The sequence below is a fragment of the Ornithorhynchus anatinus genome, chromosome 20 (genome assembly GCF_004115215.2).
Source record: "Ornithorhynchus anatinus isolate Pmale09 chromosome 20, mOrnAna1.pri.v4, whole genome shotgun sequence".
NCBI lineage: Eukaryota > Metazoa > Chordata > Mammalia > Monotremata > Ornithorhynchidae > Ornithorhynchus > Ornithorhynchus anatinus.
In genome coordinates, this window is record NC_041747.1 from 13,114,815 (window position 1) to 13,135,076 (window position 20,262).

The following is a 20,262-nucleotide window of genomic DNA, read 5'->3' on the forward strand; positions in this document are numbered from 1 at the left end:
ACAGACATGTTCCCTGCCCACAATGAGCTTACAGTCTAGAGGGGGTGAACAAAAGTCATCCATTATCATCATCATTACTATTAACAATTTAAAATTTGTTGCACGGAGAAGCTAGGGAAGATGCCACACATGTGACTTGTATTTCCTCCTGAAATAAAGACTGGGAACACGACTACCAACACTATTGTACTGTACTCTCCCAAGTGCTTAGTACAGTGCTTTGCACAAAGAAAGCACTCAAAAAAACCCACTGATTAACAAATACCAAGAGTTATTACTATCATCATTATTATACACAACTTAGAAGTATCAGCCTACACTTGAAATCCCTGGGATGCTCTGAGACCACATTCCCACAGCCTTGTTTTGAGTGGAGATTGAGGAGGCTCTACAATACTTCCTAAAAAGAAGGGGTGTAGTTATGAAAATGCAGGACTCTCTTGCAGTCCCTGATCCCAGATCCTTAGGGACCCAGGACAAAACTGACATGGCCACACCCTTGGGCAAGGAAGCAAGGGCTGGAGCCACCAGATATTCTTCCCAAATGAGGAAAATTGCAGAATTTTTTTTTAATATTAGTTAAGTGCTTACTATGTTCCAGGCACTATATTCAGTAATAAAAATGATGGTATTTGTTAAACTCTATGTGCCAAGCACTGTTCTAAGCACTGGGGTAGATACAAGGTAATCAAGTTGTCCCACGTGAGGCTCACAGTTAATCCCCATTTTACAGATGAGGTAACTGAGGTATAGAGAAGTTAAGTGACTTGCCCACAGTCACACAGCTGACAAGTGGTAGTGCCGGAATTCGAATCCATGACCTCCGACTCCCAAGCCCGGGCTCTTTCCACTGAGCCACGCCGCTTCTCTAAGTCACGTCCACACTACCCGTGCCCCAGAGAAATATATGTGCCCTTAACCTGGAATGTTAAATGCCCCGGGATACTGAATGGGCCAGCTAGAGAGTCCTAAAAGCAACACCCAGCTGCAGCCGACCTAAAAGGAAAGTCTAATAAACGCCGCATTCTTTCTCTGAGCATCCATTGAGAAAGAGCCAGAGTTTCCAAGGAAGCGGGCTCCCACGTTGGTGAGGAAGTGATTTGATAACGCATCCGACAATGCTCTCTTCCTCCCGACCTTCCCTCCACCTCGGGAGGCACCCTGCTCTGCACACAGTAAGCACTCAATAAATACGACTGTTGAATTAATCGATACCTTCCCCTTCTGAAATTGCAGTCGTCTAGTACATGGGCTCTGATCTCACTCCTTCTGCCTGCTACTTTTCCTCGGCAATAGCATCTACCTCGCGCCCCTCAAGCGGTCCCTGATTTTTAGTGATCCCTCTTGCACAATGAAGTCAGCATAGTGAGCAACACGTGGCAGGGCAAAACTGATTCGGAGACACTTGGTGAGAAGCAACATGGCCTAGAGGAAAGAGTTCGGGTCTGGGAGTCAGAAGGACCTGGGTTCTAATCCCAGCTCCGCCACTCATCTGCTGTGTGACCTAGGGTAAGTCACTTCACTTGTCTGTGTCTCAGTTACCTCATCTGTAAAATGGAAACTTCTGTGAGACCCACATGGGACATGGGACGGTTTGCATGTATCTACCCCAGAGCTTAGGACAGTGCCTGACACATAGTGAACACTTACATACTCCAATTATAATTATTATTTTTAAGACCACCCTCCTCTCAGAGGAGAAATTGGAGAGGGAGAGACAAGTGAATGTTTCAGACAGGCGATAATGATAATGACATTTGTGAAGCGCTTAATATGTGTCAAGCACTGTTCTAAGCGCAGGGGTACATACAAGCTAGTCATGTTGGACATAGTCCCTGTCCTACATGGGGTTCACAGTCAGTCCATAATTGGCAGAACCCCAAGGCAATGCCTGAGTCGGACCTGATTATCTTATTTTTTATTTCTTTTAATGGTATTTCTAAAGCGCTTACTATACACCAGGCACTGTTCTAACCGCTAAGGTAGATACACTCAGGTTGGACACAGTCTGTGTCTCACATGGAAATCACTGACTTCATCCCCATTTTACAGATGAGGTAACTGAGGCAGAGAGAACTTAAGTGACTTGCCCAAGGTCACAAATCAGACTTGTGGCAGAGCCAGGACTAGAACCCAGGCCTTCTGACTCCCAGGCCCATGCACTATCCAGTAGGCCACACTGCTCCTCATTCTGTATCTTCCCCAGCACTTGGTCCTCGACACATAGGAAGTACTTAACAAAAACCACAATTACTATTCTTCTGGGAAACCTTTATTCTCATCCTGGAGAAATGGCAGTGAAGTTCATTTAGTTAACCTGCAAACTGGAATTAGCAGCCTGGAAATTTCAGGCTGATGGTCAGTAATAATAATAATAACAGTGGCATTTGTTTAGCGCTTACTATATGCCAAGAACTGTACTAAACGCTGGGGTAGATACACGCAAATGGGGTTGGACACAGTCCCTATCCTACGTAGCGCTCAGAGTCTCAATCCCCCTTTTACAGATGAACTGAGGCACAGAGAAGTGAAGTGACTTGCCCATGGTCACACAGCAGGCAGAGCCAGGATAGGAACCCATGAGCTTCTGACTCCCAGGCCCGTGCTCTATCCACTACACCATGCTGCTTTGGTCTAATTGTAGGCAGAGTGGGGGAAGCAGATGGGTTGAGGTGGAGTAGCTCAGAAAGCACTTCGGCAGAAGAAAAGGCTCAAGCAAGAGTGGGCCGCTTTCCTGAAGAAAGATGGAGGGCTTAGAGGTCAACTCCGATATCTCTAAGGACACAGGCCCCTGCTTGGTTTGTTTAAGACTCTAAAAGTGTCTTAGGCTACTTGAAATCACCACTAAATTGGACTTTACCACACTTTCTGCCTTATATGGTGGAATGCTGCTACAGGGACTTTTATTGGACAAAAGTCAAGTTAGACACTTTCTACTTTACTGCAGTAGAAAGACGAGGGCTAAAGACAATCTGAGAATAAGGAGACACTGGTGAGCTAAAATCTTTCCCTTTTTCTCTATTCCTGAGGTCAGATATCATGTCACTTAATCCGCTAAGTAAGTGTGCAGATAGAGATGAAGGGGATATTTTCAGGACATCAATTCCTTCATTCACTTCATGATAAATTCTCATAGATCTGGCTTGACCCTGAGGGACTCTTCAAGAGTCAAGGTGGTGGTCAGAGTTTCCTCTTGCCCTTAAAGAATCACAGACCACAGGATCCCGTTTGCCCCAAGTTCCCTAGGAGATGAATAGGCCAAATCTGTTTCCACCATTTTAACTCCCTCAAAGTGCTGAAAATAGAAAACTCAGGATTTCCCTCAGATTTTTCTCAAAATCAAGATGATTTTTTAACTCTTTCCTCAGGCTGGCCCCGGGAAATCCTTCTTGAAAAAGAAGTGTAAATCCTCCCTCGGCCAAATGAATCAGCGTCTGTCTCCCGCTCTAGTCTGGAAGCTCATTGTGGGCTGGGAATGTGTCTGTTTATTGTTACAGAGTACTCTCCCAAGCGCTTAGTACAGAGCTCTGCCCAGAGTACGTGCTCACTAAATACGACTGAATGGATTGAATGAACTGAATGAATAAATGCAGGCAAGGGACTTTTGCTCAGCAATCTAAATCTAGGTCCCTGGGTTACAAAAACAGGAATCCCACTTTAACACCAATTAAGTCTCTCAAGATTTGACAGGGCAGCCAAACTTTCTTTATTCCATAAAACTCCGGAAAGAACAGTCCCACTCACTGTTACTAACACGGTATCGTGCACTCAGAATCTACGGCCATTATATTTGAAAAATAGGTAAAAAAAACCCCTTCCATAAATACATTAAGTCTCCGTAATTTAACATCTGCCTCTTTCTCATGACTGTAAACTTTTTATGAGTAGGGAACGTGTCTACCAACTTTGCTATATTGCTGTCTCCCAAGTACTTAGTACAGTGCTCTGCACAGACTGAGGGCTCAATAAATACCCCTGATTCATTCATTCATATTTATTGAGTGCTTACTGTGTGCAAAGCAGAGCACTGTACTAAGCGCTTGGGATAGTACAATGCAATAAATAGATGCATTCCCTGCCCACAACAAGCTTACAGTCTAAGGATTCACCACTCTGAGACAAACTGCAGTTTTAAAATACCTTTAAAATCTGAGTGGATATCACTTGCTCTGTGATGGTCTTGAAGCACCAACTTATCCTAATTTTGGACTCTTGGGGAGGCTCGACAGGAAGTCCAGAACATGTACGTCCTTCATGTGGGCCTCCTGATTGGCCAAGAGTTCATGATGGACCGCCATCGACCCTCCCACACCCTTGTTCTCCCTTGACTTCTACCCTTCCCCACCTCCATACAGTTCTTCTCAGAAGTGAGGTGAGCAGATAAGACTAAAGGTTAAAAAAAAAAAAAAGCCTGAGATCATCTTCCCTCATCTTAGGAGATGTGAGGACATCAGGGTTCTTGACTTGGATTGGGAGATGAGGTAACTGGGGCAACAGAGAAGTTAAGTGACTTGCCCAACGTCACACAGCAGGCAAGTGGCAGAGCCAGGATTAGAAGCCAGGTCCTTCGGACTCCCACATCTGTGTTCTGCATCTTCCCCAGCCTTTAGAACTGTGCTGGACATAAGTTCGTTATGGGCAGGGAACACATCTGCTAAGTCTTATTTTGTACTCTCCCAACAGCTTAGTATGGTCCGCTGAACGTAGTAAGCGCTCAATAAATATGATAGGTTGACTGATTGAGGTGGGGTTAGTGACAGGTCCTCCCTAAATCAGATAATTGCATCCGAATGGCTTTTTATTCAGGCACCGGATCTCAGACTGGCCTTGCATGGAATTTGGCACCAAACAGAAATTTCTAATGAAAAATTCATCTGGGAGTGAAACCAGTTCCTGATATCCTTCATAAACACATTCTGGAAAAAAAAACCACGTTCAGCATGACAATTGTTGGTAAGTGTCTCGGTCTCAATTTCGGAGTCAAGAATGCTGACTTATCAGAGCAAAACTACTCCTCCATAGGATGATCAAGTAAATCTTTCATCAGCCCTCCCTGAGCAGAAATACAAATGGCTTGCTTCTAAAGTGCTGGAAAATCTGTAAATTAAACGGGATCTTCAAAGCCCATATCATCCCCAGGAAGCCTTCCCTGACTAATCTCTCACCTCCCCCATTCTATTCTCCCTCCTTTCTGCATCAGCTAGACACTTAATACACCACCTCTCCCAAAGCACTTACATATATATCCTTAATGAATTCCCCCCTCTACATTGTAAGCTCATTGTAGGCAGCGAATGTATCCATTGTAATGTACTCTCCCTAGTGCTTAGTACAGTGCTCCGCATACAGTAAGCACTCAAGAAATTACTGACTGTGCTAATTATGACATTTGTTATGCACTTATATGCCAAGCACTGTCCTAAGTACTGGGATAGATACAAATTAATAAGGTGGGACACAGTCTCTGCCTCATATGGGGCTCGCATCCTAGGTAGTAGGGAGTAGGCTTTAACACCCATTTTTACAGATGAAAAAACTGAGGCATAGAGAAGTGAAGTGACTTGCCCAAGGTCACACAGCACGAAAATGGCAGAACTGGGATTGGAATCCAGATCCTTTAACTCCCAGGCCCGGGCTCTATCCACCAGGCCACGTGGATTCATGTCACTGAACGTAATTGAATTGAACGTACACTTCAAGAAAAATACATTCATTGAGGGCTCAGGATGGGAATAGTTGAGTGGTAAATCCTGGAGATGGCTGATGGATTTATACTCTGTTGCTTCTCCCTGTAATTTATCTTTAATGTCTGTGTCCCCCACTAGATTGTAAGATCACAGGCAGAGCTCCTATCTACCTACTCTACTGCAAGAGCTCTGCACCCAATGAGTGTCAATAAATACCACTGGTTGATCTGTTCATGATACAATTACTGTCCTCATTATCATTATCGGTGTCATTATTCAAGACATTTGCTTTTCCCAAGAGTAATTAAAATCAATCTTGAAATTTAGATTAGTGACAATCTGAAAATCTCAGGTGTATGGGGTTTTTTTCGTTTTGTTTTCTGCAAACTGCTACGTGTAAACCAGAATTTCCGGAAAACCAGATTCTGCCATAAGAGAACCAGTGAAGGAAGTGGCAGGCACTAACATGTCTAATATTTAAAGACGCTCTCAAGGAGTAAAAGTCACTATTTTCTGATCCTCCAATCCATCTTGCTTACCTAAATCCAGGTCAGATCAGAAACACACACCAAGCCCATTTATGAAAAAAAAAAACAAAAAAACCCAAAACACACACACCTTTCTAATGGTCTGAGTCAGTCTTTAAATTCACTTAACAACCCTCACTGACTGAGCACTTGCCTGGGTGGAAGAGTGTGTAAACTTTCTGTGGGCAGGGAATGTGTCTTTACTGTTGAATTGTACTTTCCCAAGCACTTAGTACAGTGCTCTGCACATGGTAAGTGCTCAATAAATATGAGTGACCCATGCTTCCAGCCCTAACTCCCGTGTTTCCTTTCCTCTCTCAGTCTTCCAACTGCAGTACTGTCCTCTCCCAAGCTCTTAGTACAGCGCTCTGCACATAGTGAGCGCTCAATAAATACCATTGGTTGACTGATCTCCTTTCAGGGGTGGCTTGTACAGCCTCCCATTCTCTGCCTCATGGATTGAAGCCTTTGATTAACTGAAGCTGCTCTGCTTCCTGGTCTGTTTGGAAGCCCCCCTCAGGCTAAAAATAGCCTCAAGCACCATCTGCCATCTGCTGAGGCAGCAGCCTGGGTGGTTATTCTCCACCTCAGGCAGATTCACCCTGCACAGAGCCGGAAGCTTCAGTAATAATAATAATCATGGTACTTGTTAAGCGTTTATTAAGTGCCAAGCACTGTTCTAAGCACTGGAGTAGATACAAGATCAACAGGTTGGACACAGTCCCTGTCCCACATGGGGCATATGAGGCAACTGAGGCATAGAGAAATAATAATGATAATAATAATTGTGGCATTTGTTAAGGTATTTGTTACTATGTGCCAGGCACTGTTTTAAGACCTGAGGTAGATACAAGATAATCAGGCTGGACACAGTCCCAGTCCCATATGGAACTCAGTCAATCCCCATTTTCCAGATGAGGAAACTGAGGACCAGAGAAGTGAAGTGACTTGTCCAAGATCACACAGAGGAGTGGCAGAGCCTGGATTAGAACCCAGATCCTTTTGTCTCCCAGGCCCTGTACACTATCCTCAAGGCCAAGCTGCTTGTGGGAGAGGAGTGGGGGGAAGAGAGGTGGACATACATGTGATCTCTGCTCCAGAGGCCTCTGGGGAGAGGAAAACACAGACTGGTTCACCGCGGCCATGGAGAGGAAAGGAGATGAGAAAACAGGCAGATTCAGAAAGTAACCTATCCTCCCTCCCCTACGTCTTTCCCTTTCTCCTCCCCTCCGTCCTGCGGCGATCGCTCTGGGAAGGGGCTCAAGGGAAATGGGTAGAAGAACAACTGGGTGGAGGACAGAGAGGAAGTCAGTGGAGGAAATTCCTGTGGACTGAACACACTGCTGCCCAGCCTAGGTACCTTCTAGGCTAACTCCAAGGACAGCCTGTGCACTACGTATCATCACAGCCAAAACTTTAAGTCTCTTGTGGGCAGGGAATATGCCTACAAACTCTATTGCAATGTAGGTAGAAAAGCGGTGTGGCCTAATGGATAGAGCACGGGCTTGGAAGTCAGAAGGACCTGGGTTCTGATCCCAGCTCTGCCACTTGTCCGCTGGGTGACCTGGGGCAAGTCCCTTCAAATCTTTGGGCCTCAGTTACCTCGGGTGTAAAATGGGGATTAAGGCTGTGGGACAGGGTCTATGTCCAACGTTACTTGCTTGTATCCACCCCAGTGCTTAGTACAGTGCCTTACACAAAGTAAGCACTTAAATACCACAATTATTACTTTCCCAAGCACTTAGTACAGTGCTCTGCACACAGTAAGTGCTCAGTAAATACCAGTGACTGATTGATTTATACTTGGCTGCTTCCACAACCTGTAATTTATTTAATGCTTCCACTGGATTGTAATCGCTTTGTTTTTTTTAATGGAATTTGTTATAAGCTTACTATGTGCCAGGCACTGTACTAAGTGCTGGGGTGGATACAAGCCAATCAAACTGGACACAGTCCATATCCCACCATCTTAATGAACATTTTCCAGATGAGGTAACTGAGGCCCAGAGAAGTGAAGTGACATGTCCGAGATCACACAGCAGACAAGTGGTGCAGACAAGTGGTGAAGCCAGGATTAGAATCCGAGTCCTTCTGACTCCCAGGCCCGGGCTCTAACCACGATGCTTCTTGTTTCAAACATTTCAATTTGTTTTTCAATGACAGATTTCCTCCAGCTTCCTAGCCAACCAGGTGGCACCTGGGAGCGAACTGGGCATTTGCATTCAAGTTCCTGGAGATAAGACTTCTATACAAAACAGTGTCTGAGCTAGATGTAGTCCCCCTAAACCAGAAGAATGTAAATTCTGTTCTAGAACATAACATTATGTTATGGTACTTGTTAAGCACCTACTATGTGCCAAGCACTGAATTCAGCGCTGGGGTAGATACAAGATAATCAGGCTGGACACAGTCCCTGTCCCACCTGGGGTTCACAGTCTAAGGAGAAGAGAATGGACTTGTTTTAAAATTACCTTGGAATAATTTTCACTGACCAGTTAATGCTATTTACTGAGCATTTAATGCGTGCGGAGCACTGAACTGAGCACTTAGGAGAGTACAACAGAGTCGGTTAGACACATTCCCCACCCACAAGGAGTTTACAGTCTAGACAGACATAAATATAAGTATGAGAGGAAGAAATAAAAGCACACTTCTTAAACCTAGTAGAAAATTCCCCTTCGGAACAGCGGAGATCATTGGGAATTGTGTATTTACTAAAATATCAACAGCACAGTCAAGCACGAAACATGTTGTGGAGCTGAAGTAAATTCTCATTGTCGTTTTCCACCAAATCATCTCCCAGAAGACCCATGTTGTTTTCTTTCAGGTTCTAAAACACTGACTCATGGAAATGTCCGAAAAGCACACTTCCTCAAAGTTGCAATCTTATAGGAAGTGTTTGTTTCGTCTTTCATGACACATTGTCTTTATGGATGAGACACTGCGATAAAAATACTTGGGACCAAAATAAAAAAACATTCAAGATGAATTTGAGTTTTTTCGGCAAGAGACAGCCAAACGCACTCCAACCTGAAGAAAAGGATATTGGTTCAGAGACGCTTTTACTTTGCCTCCTCTCTATATTTAAGATGATTATTTTGGTTCAAGGAAAAGAAACCAAGAGATCGATGTGTGTCCAATCATCTGTCAGTTCCACCTTCACAACGTTGCTAAAATCCGCCCTTTCCTCTCCATCCAAACTGCTGCCATGCTGATCTAAGCATTTATCCTATTCCGCCTTGATACTGCATCAGCCTCTTCGCTGACCTCCCGGCCTCCTGCCTCTCCCCGCTCCAGTCCATATTTCGCCCTGCTGCACAGATGGTTTTTCTAAAAAAAAGGTTCAGGCCACGTCTCCCCATTGCTCAAGAACCTCCGGTGGTTGCCCATCCACCTCGGCATCAAAAAGAAACTGCTTACTCCTGGCTTTAAAGCACTCGATCAGCTCGCCCCCTCCTACCTCACCTTCTTGATCCCCTCTTCTAGCATCAGCTTATCCTCTGTGCCCCCATCTCGTCTATCTCACCGCCGGCCCCTTTCCCACATCCTCCCACCGGCCTGGAACTCCCTGACCCTTCACATACGCCAGATCACCATTCTCCCCCCACTTAAAAGCATGATTAAGGTCACATCTTCTCCAAGAGGCCTCCCCCAATTCCACCTCCCTCTCCCTTCTGCATCTTTTACGCACTTGGGTCTGTGATCCGTGGACATCTGATATTCACCCCATCCACCGGCACTTGGGTACACGTCTTTAAATTACGTAGGATAAATTAGATACGTATTTATAGTCTTGTCTGTCTCCCCTTCTAGACTGTAAACTGGTTCTGGGCCGGGAACATTCTGCCAACTCTGTTGCATTGTATTCTCCCAAGCACTTAGCACAGTGCTCTGCACATGGTAAGTGCTCAATAAATACCACTGATTGACTTCAAAGCCTTATTCAAATCACCTCTCCTCCAAGATGCCTTTCCCAATTAAGCCTCTACTCTCTCCCTTCTGACTCACTTGGATCTGCACCCTTTAAGCACTTAATATCCACCCCATCTTCAGCCACCCTGCACTTACATACAAATCCAAAATTTATTTTAATGTCTGCCTCCCCCTCTAGACTTTAAGCTCTTTGTGGGCTAGTCCACCAACTCTTTTATGTTGTGCTCGCCCAAGCACTTAGTTCAGTGCTTTGCACAAAGTGCTGAATAGAAACAATGGCTAATTGATAGACTATAAATCCCACAAGGGCAAGGATTACATTTTACTAGTTCCTGGGTTCACGATAACGTAGTCAATGTTCTACACACAACAGACACCTTGTAAAGTTCTGGGCGTAGAATAAACGTTCAGTGAGAGCTGTGAGGGATAGCCTTACAGTCTGCTTACCCACAAAAGTCATTCTTCCCTTTCTTTTAGGTCTGAACTTTAGCATTTATTAAGTTGGTTTCCTTTGAGGAGCAAAAGTCTATAAAATCATCTACATTTTCTTACAGTCCCCTGGATAAGCATAACAAAACCATAATAATGATTATGGTATTTGTGAAGCACTTACTATGTGCTAAGCAGTTCACTAAGGGTTGGTATGGTATACCTGGAGAAACAGTCTTGCCTAGTGGACAGAGCACAAGCCTGGGAGTCCGAAGAACCTGGGTTGTAATCTTCGCTCCACTACTTCTCTATGTGACTTTGGGCAAATCACTTAACTTCTCTGTGCCTCGGTTCCCTCATCTGTAAAATGGGGATTAAGACTGTGAGCCCCATTTGGGACAGGGACTGTGTCCAACCTGATTATCTTGAATCTACCTCAGCATTTAAAACAGGGACTGGCACATAGTAAATACCCCGGATATTACTATTATACAAGATAATCAGGTGGGGCACAGTCTAACCAGGTGGGTGGTAAATACTATTATTTCTGCTCTATAGGCGGTGAAAGAAGTCATGGAGAGGCTTACCCAAAGTCTCCCAGCAAATCAAGGACCAAGCTATAGCAACATTTGCTCCTTGCTTCCTGGCCCAAAACCTCCCGACAGGTAGGTATCGGGAACCTTGGGCACTGCCATATTGAATTTACCAGTTCCCTTAATGCCCACCCTCGTCAACAGACCGCTCCTGACCTAAGCAGAAGCCCAGATAACCTCTCCTTGCGGGCAGGGAATGTGTCTACCAACTCCGTTATACTGTACACTTCCCAGCGCTTAGTTCAGTGGTCTGCCCTCAGTAAACACTCCATAAATAAGACTGATATCAGACTCTCCCAAGCGCTTAGAACAGCGGCCTACACGCGGTAAGCACTCGGTGATTGACAACCTGAGCATCTGGACTGTGCCTCTACTTGGATTCATCGTCTGTTCACATTGTGGAGAAGCAGCGTGGCTCAGTGGAAAGAGCACGGGCTTTGGAGTCAGGGCTCATGAGTTCGAATCCCAGCTCTGCCACTTGTCGGCTGGGTGACTGTGGGCAAGTCACTTAACTTCTCTGTGCCTCAGTTCCCTCATCTGTAAAATGGGGATTAAGACCGGAGCCCCACGTGGGACAACCTGATTCCCCTATGTCTACCCCAGAGCTTAGAACAGTGCTCGGCACATAGTAAGCGCTTAACAAATACCAACATTATTATCAGCCCTCCCGGCTCACCACGGGCTTGGCAAGAGGGTCTGGGGGGGCAAAGGGGTGGCCCAAGGACGCCCCAGTGGGTCCTAGCCATGGGTAGGAATCGGTTGGAAAGGACCAGGCTGCTCCTCAGAGGCAGAGAGGCAAGGGTGTATATCTTCCCCACATCGGGATTCATTTGGAACAGTTCCTAGACTTGTCCCTGCTTAGGAAATCTGCCCTAATGTCAGCCTGCAACACGCCCGGGGCCCCGAAGCTCTCCGTTTCCCCAGGGCTTTCCCTCGGAGACCCATGACAAGCACCAACATTTACACAAATAAAGCGAAACCCCAAACAACCCCGGTAGCATGCTTCCTTCCAGGATTTCCAGCCACAAAAAAAAAAAAGAAAGGAAATGATTTGGTAATGTGACCTCGGATATTTCCATGCTCAAAAGCGAGGTGACCAGTCTTGGTGTGCAACAGCCAAACCTCCGTACTGGACAGAGGCAGTCTCATTCTTTCTCTCTCTCCTTCCCTTTCCTCCTATCTCCTTTCTCTCTTCCCTCCTCCTTTCTCTCTCAAGAAGTTACAGCACCAGAGGCAAGCGCCTGTGCTGAAAAAGGAAAGCTCTGAGTTTCCTTTCTCAGAGCCCCACGCAAGCTGGAGCCGAGGGCCTGCTTCTCCCATTGAAAAATCTGGACACACCTTGGATAATCGTGCCATACAGGCCGGCAATCTAGCACACTGGGAACGGTTCAATAATGCTCAGCTGCCCTGGAGGATTAGACGCACCAGATGCTCTGACAACCGCACTAATCCTCAACCTCGCTCTGGTGTTTTGTTTGCTTGTTTAAAGGGGACAGAAGCAGGGAGGAGGCTAAATTACCCAGTTCTTTCATCTTCCCATCTCCCCAAACCAAGTTCATAACTAGGTTATACAAGGTTTCCAAGCCAAACCTAAAATTCCCTTCTGTGAATGGCAGACAAAGAAAATTTGGGGCTACACCGTTTGTTCAAGAGTGGTACAATAGGTAGATAGAATTTCTTCCTGTCTCCTATTTCTTTTGTTCAAACACACCGCTGGAATTCTATCTTTAATGAACAGCTGTCTAGGCTGAATTTCTACCAGAGAGGCATTTTCTTTTCCCCCCTCAAGAACACAGAAAACACTGCTGCTCTGGATTCATTTATGCTTTTGGAAATGAACCTCACAATCTGCCGGAGAACATAGTTTTGACAGCAGTGGCAATATTACTGCATTTTAGTTTATCATTAATGGTACTGAAATTTAGATGTCAAAACAATTTGGGGCTCAAATCCCAATTCTGCTACCTCTGAGTCGATTATTATCGGTAAAAAGCTGCAGCACGCTGCTAAATTTTTGAATTGAGAAGTGAAAACAGATTTGAGTCACAAAGGATGACGGAAATATCCCTTTTCTACGGTCTTTGTTAAGCGCTTACTCCGCGTGCTGTACTAAGCGCCGGGGTGGATACAGGTTAATCAGACTGGACTCAGACCAGTCCCCAGATGGGGCTCACCGTCTTTATCCCCATTTCACGGATGAGGGAACTGAGGCACAGAGAAATTACGTTGCCTCCTGGCTCCTAAAATCTGAAGTTCAGCCTTGTATTACCACCAGCGCTTCTAACCCCACGCTCATAACCGAGAAACAAGCCGATCTGTGGGTCACAAACGTCCCGGGTCACCATGAACCCCGATGTTATTACCTCCAACTACAGTAGAATACTTTGAAAGGAAATATAAAAAAATCAAGAATGAATGTGAAACTCTGCCCAGCGTGATCTTCCGGGGCTGACCCGTCACCCAAGCGATTCATGATATTAACTGAGCGCTTGCTGTGCAGAGCACTGAACTAAGCACTTGGGAGCTACATCGCCCCAGAACTGGTAAGATAACGTTCCCAACCCAGTGAGTTTTACAAGGGGAGCCGGACATTAATCCAAACAAATAATTGATGGCTATTAATTACTCTCCAAATCAATACCACTTTTGTCTTGAAAAAGTGCTTCCCCGTCTGTCCCTCCCCTTCAGAAACCGATTAAGCGATGATATTTACTGAGCGCTTCCTGTGTGGCGAGCACTGTCCTAAAGGCTTGGGAGGGTACAACAGAGTCGGGAGACACGTTCCCTCCTCTAGGCTGCCAGCTCTTTGTGGGCAGGAAATGGGTCTGTTTGTACTGTACTCTCTCAAGCGTTTCATACAGTACTCTGCATACAGTAAGCGCTAGTAAATATAACTCAATGAATAAATACGATTGAATGAAAGCTGGGAGTTGCCCCGCGTGGAGGAAAAGCCGGACGCCGACCCCTGGCCGGTCCGCTCTACCTCCTATCTGCCCACTCTGTCCCGGTGTCCTCTCCTGAGCGTTCATTACAGTGCTCTGCACCTAGTACGCGCTCCATACAGACTGTAAGCTCCTTATGGGCAGGGAATGTATCTGTTTATGGTTCTATCGTCCTCTCCCAAGAGCTCAGTACAGTGCTCCGCACACAGTATGGGCTCCAAACAGATTGTCAAAACGGTGTGGGCAGGGAATGTGTCTGTTCATTGTTCTATCGTCCTACCCAAGTGCTCGGCACAGCGCTGTGCGCTCGAGAACTGAAGGAATAAATGCCACCGCTGGCTGAAGTGAGTGGCAGGTGACCCAGATGCACCGGCTCGGCCCAGGAAGCTCTTGTGCACAGACACACATGTACGCGCGGGCGCATGGGCACCCACACCTATGCATGGGCACACAAACTCGCATGCAGATGTGGGTATTTGCGCACCCACACATGTTCGTGGGCACACTGAAACACATGTACACGCGGGCACAGGGGAACCCACACCTGTTCGTGGGCACACGGACCCACATGTACGTGCGGGCACCCGGGCACCCACATATACACAGACACACATGGGCACCCACACATGTTCACGGACCCCCCATGCACCCAAGTACACACAGGCAGCCACCCATGCGCACAGGCACCCAAACACACATATGCACATGGGCACACACGCGCCCCCAGGCACACATATACACACAGGGGCGCGCACATATGTACAAGAGGCCCGCGGACAACACATGCCTACATGCGCACGGGCCCCCCAGGCAGGCATGTCCACAGGAGCACGCGTACATGTGCAGAGGCCCCCAGACCCACATGAACGATTGCGCCCAGGAAGCGCTCAATAAACAGGACTGAACGATGACCCTATATCTCCCCCAGCGCTTAGAACGGTGCCCTGCACATAGTAAGCGCTTAACAAATACTAACATTATCATTATTATTATTACACGTGCACGGGCCCAAACATGTACATAGGAGGGCGCATATGCCTGTACACAGGAGGACGGACATGCATGTACACGGGAGGAGGGACATGCAGGTACACAGAAGGACGGACATGCAGGTACACAGGAGGAGGGACATGCAGGTACACAGGAGGAGGGACATGCAGGTACACAGGAGGAGGGACATGCAGGTACACAGGAGGACGGACATGCAGGTACACAGGAGGAGGGACATGCAGGTACGCGGGAGGACGGACATGCATGCACAGAGGACGTACATGCACACGAGAAGACGGACATGCATGTACACAGGAGGACTACCATGCACACAGGAGGACGGACATGCGTGCACAGAGGACGTACATGCACACGAGAAGACGGACATGCATGTACACAGGAGGACTACCATGCACACAGGAGGACAGACATGCATGCACAGAGGACGTACATGCACACGGGAAGACGGACATGCACGTACACAGGAGGACAGACATGCATGCACAGAGGAGGACGCACATGCACACAGGAGGAGGCACATGCATGCACACAGGAGGAGGCACATGCATGCACACGGGAGGACGCACATGCACGGAGGAGGACGGACATGCCTGCCCAGAGGAGGCCGCACACAGGCGCCCGGGCCCGCGGGCAGCCAGCGCTTAGAACAGTGCTCGGCACGCCGGAAGGGCTTAACCCCCATCATCAGGATGGGATGAGGAGGGAGAGCGGCGGGGGGCCCCGGCCCGCCTTACCGATTTTGATTTTGACGCTCTGGAAGACCCGGAGCCCCTCCTCCTCCACCGCCATGCTGGCCGATCCGGCCCGGGGCGCGGAGCGCGGAGCGCGGCTGGCGGAGCTGAGCCCTGCACGGTGCAGCCCCCGCAGCCCGTCCGCGGGCTCTGCGGCCCGGCCCCCCCGGGACACGCCCCCTCCCCCCCCGCTCCGCGCCCATTGGCTGGCTCGAAGGGGGCGGGGCCGCCAGACCCCCGCCCCCGGCCTCCCATTGGTCGGGGCCGGCGGGGGGCGGGGCTAGCCCCCGCAGAGAGCGGGCGGCGGGGAGCGCCCCCCCTCGGCCAGAGCGGGAAATGCCGGCGCTAGGGGGGGCTGCCGCCAGGGGGCGCCACTCCCAGTGGAGCCGCGCTCGTTCATTCAGCCAGCCGGCCAGCCATTCGTTCATCCATCCATCCATTCATCCATTCCAAGCGCTTAGAACAGTGCTCTGCACATAGTAAGCGCTCAATAAATACTATTGAATGAATGAATCCATCCATTCATCCATCCATTCATTCCAAGCACTTAGTACAGTGCTCGGCCCATAGTAAGCACTCAATACTATTGAATGAATGAATGAATCCACCCATCCATCCATCCATTCGTTCATTCATCCATTCGTTCATTCATCCATCCATCCTTTCATTCATTCCAAGCGCTTACTACAGTGCTCTGCACCTAGTAAGCGCTCAATAAATACTATTGAATGAATGAATCCATCCATTCATGCACTCATTCATCCATTCATTCATCCATCCATTCAATAGTATTTATTGAGCGCTTACTAGGTGCAGAGCACTGTACTAAGCGCTTGGAATGGACAATTCGGCCACAGAGATCATCCCTGCCCAATGATGGGCTTACGGCCTAATCGATAACGGTGGTATTTGTTAAGCGCTTACTATGTGCCAAGCACTGTTCTCAGCGCTGGGGGGATACAAGGTGATCAGGTTGTCCCACGTTGGGGCTCACGATTTTAATCCCCATTTTACAGATGAGGGAACTGAGGCACAGAGAAGTTAAGTGACTTGCCCACAGTCACACAGCTGGCAAGCAGCGGGACCTGGATTAGAACCCACAACCTCTGACTCCCAAGCTGGGGCTCTTTCCACTAAGCCACACTACTTCTCTCATCCATCCGTCCATTCATGCATTCATACATTCATTCAATCAAAGCAGCAGCATGGCCCAGTGGAAAGAGCCCGGGCTCTTAATAATAATGTTGGTATTTGTTAAGCGCTTACTATGTGCAAGAGCACTGTTCTAAGCACTGGGGGAGATACAGGGTCATCAGGTTGTCCCACATGAAGCTCACAGTCTTCATCCCCATTTTACAGATGAGGGAACTGAGGCCCTGAGAAGTGAAGTGACTTGCCCACAGTCACACAGCTGACAAGTGGCGGAGGTGGGATTCAAACCCATGACCTCTGACTCCCAAGCCCGTGCTCTTTCCACTGAGCCACACTGCTTTTCAGCGTGGCTCTTGGGAGACACAGGTCGTGGGTTCTAATCCCACCTCCGCCACTTGTCAGCTATGCGACCCTGGGCATCTCACTTGCCTTTTCTGGGCCTCTTTGACCTCATCTGCAAAATGGGGATGAAGACTGTGAGCCCCACGAGGTACAACCTGATTCCCTTGTACCTACTCCAGCGCTTAGAATAGTGCTTAGCACATAGTAAGCACCTAACAAATACCATTATAATTATGAATAAAAGTATCTGATTCCTTTTACCCCTTCTCTACCTCCTGAATTCTTTTTAATCTCTATCTTCTTCCCTCCATCTCATTCATTCAATTGTATTTATTGAGCACTTACTGTGTGCAGAACACTGTACTAAACGCTTGGGAGAGCACGACAATAAACAGATACATTGCCTGCCCCAAATGAGCTTGCAGTCTAGGGGGGAGACAGACATTAATATCAATAAATAGATTATAGAGATGGTCAGAAGTGCCATGGGGCTGGGAAGGGGGATGAATGAAAGGAGTCCGCTCACTGTGAGCTTACAGTCTTGAGGATTAAAAGTGTCCAGAGACCTGGGTTCGAATCCCACCTCCACCACTTGCCTGCTGGGTGACTCTGCGCAAGTCACTTGACTTATCTGGGCCTCGGTATCCTCATCTGTAAAGTAGGGATTCAATCAGGTTCTCCCTCCATCCTCTAGATTGTACTAGATTGCAAGCAATGAGAAGCCGTGTGGCATAAGGGAAAGAGCATGGACCTGATAGAGGACCTGGCATGGGTTCGAAGCCCGGCTCTGCCGCTTGTCAGCTGTGTGACTGTGGGCAAGTCGCTTCATTTCTCTGTGCCTCAGTTCCCTCATCTGTAAAATGGGGATTAACTGCAAGCCTCACGTGGGACAACCTGATGACCCTGTATCCACCCCAGTGCTTAGAACAGTGCTCTGCACATAGTAAGCGCTTAACAAATGCCAACATTATTATTATTACTCTCGACTCCGCCACCTGTCAGCTGTGTGACCTTAGGTAGGACGCTTGACACCTCTGTGGCCTCAGTCGCCTCATCTGACAAATGGGAAGTGGGACTGAGATTCCCATGTGGGACAGGGAGGGCTGTGTCCAACCTGATTGACTTGTGTCCACCCCAGCGTTTGGTACAGTGCCTAACACGTAGTAAACACTTAAAAAATACCAGTTTTAAAAAAAGAAAACCCAATGCCCCTCCTCAGAGGGTAATGCAGGAGTGAAACCCCAGCATACCACAGTGAGAAGTGCGAGGAGTTTCTGGTGGTTCTGATCAATAATGATTCAACCGTTTCAAGTTGCTCAGGACCCTGCCCCGTCCACAACGTTGTTACTGCCGAACCGCGCTGGAATACGTGGCGAGCATGAGGCATCTTCCGATCATTTGTTTCTTCCTTACGGCAATTCTGAGAGCGAGACTAATTCATAAATCAGAATTTGAAGTCCCAGAGGTGAAGCAGTTTGTCCATGCTGATGACGTTGGGGGCAAAGTTGGATTTGAACTCGGAGCTTCAGAGTTTCTGGGCTTTCACGAGTCTACCAACCAGCAGTGAGAGTGGTCTCATTTGCTCCCTGGAGGCAGTGCAAGTAGAAAACAAAGAAGGGATGCATTCTCTGCCTACAAATCCCCAGCATTTAGAATAATGTTTGATGCATAGTAAGTGTTTAACAAATACCATTATTTTCTTTTTTTTTTTTAGACTGTCCACCTCCACTAAAATCACCTGATCCTTGCGTTCCCAGCAACTGACAGATCTTCCCTGGGAAGGTATATTTTCAGAAGGGATTTTTGGTAGAAAATTTCCATTTCTGACCCAACTGGGTCTACCAGCTCTGTTGTATTGTACCCTCCCAAGCATTAAGCAGCATGGCTCAGTGGAAAGAGCCCGGGCTTGGGAGTCAGAGGTCATGGGTTCGAATTCCGGATCTGCCGTTTGCCAGCTGTGTGACTTTAGGCAAGTCACTTCACTTCTCTGTGCCTCAGTTACCTCATCTGGAAAATGGGGATTAAAAACTGTGAGCCCCACAGGGGACAACCTGATCACCTTATATCCCCCCAGCACTTAGAACAGTGCTTTGCACATAGTAAGCGCTTAACAAATACTCATTATTATTTAGTACAGTTCTCTGCACACAGTAAGCTCTCAACTAAGACCACTGACTGATTGATAATAAAAATAATAGTGATATATGTTAAGCGCTTACTATGTGACAGGCACTGTACTAAGAACTGGGGGGGATATAAACAAATCGGGCCAGACACAGTCCCTTCCCACCTGGGGCTCGCAGTCTCCATCCCCATTTTCCAGATAAGGTAACTGAATCCCAGAGAAGCAAAGTGACTTGCCTAAGATCACACAGAAGACAAGAGAAGCAGTGTGGCTCAGTGGAAAGAGCACGGGCTTGAGAGTCAGAGGTCATGGGTTCTAATCCCGGGTCCGCCGCTTGTCAGCTGTGTGACTATGGACAAATCACAACTTCTCTGTGCCTCAGTTACCTCATCTGCAAAATGGGGATCAAGACTGGGAGCCTCATGTGGGACAACCTGATCACCCTGTATCTACCCCAGTGCTTAGAACAGTGCTCTGCACATAGTAAGCGCTTAACAAATACCAACATTATTATTATTATTATTAAGTGGACGAGCCAGATTTAGAACCCAGGTCCTTTTGACTCCCAGGCCCACGCTCTATCCATTAACCACTGTGGTATTTGTTAAAGAGCTTACTATGTACCAAATACTATACTAAGCATTGGGGAAGATACAAGGTAACTGATTCTCACATGGGGCTCACAGTCTAAGGAGGAAGGAGAACAGGTATTGAATCCCCATTTTGCAGAGGAGGGAACTGAGGGACAGGGAAGATAAGTGACTTGCCCAAAGTCGCATAGCAGGCAAAA

The 20,262-nt window shown here is 47.4% G+C and overlaps 1 protein-coding gene across 3 annotated transcripts in view; it reads right to left on the reverse strand.

Moving 5' to 3' along the window:
- RASA3 (RAS p21 protein activator 3) overlaps nucleotides 1-20,262 on the reverse strand; it is a 172,204-nt gene that overhangs the window by 124,401 nt on the left and 27,541 nt on the right. The window contains exon 1 of one of the 3 annotated variants that reach the window (XM_029048302.1): nucleotides 15,857-15,979. The exons of 1 other annotated variant lie outside the window; for it this stretch is intronic. In XM_029048302.1, coding sequence (XP_028904135.1) covers nucleotides 15,857-15,911 — 55 coding nt within the window. In that variant the 5' untranslated portion in view covers nucleotides 15,912-15,979. Of the gene's footprint in view, nucleotides 1-15,856; nucleotides 15,980-20,262 lie in introns of those variants that run through there. One more of the 3 variants, XM_029048303.1, reaches the window with a different exon arrangement.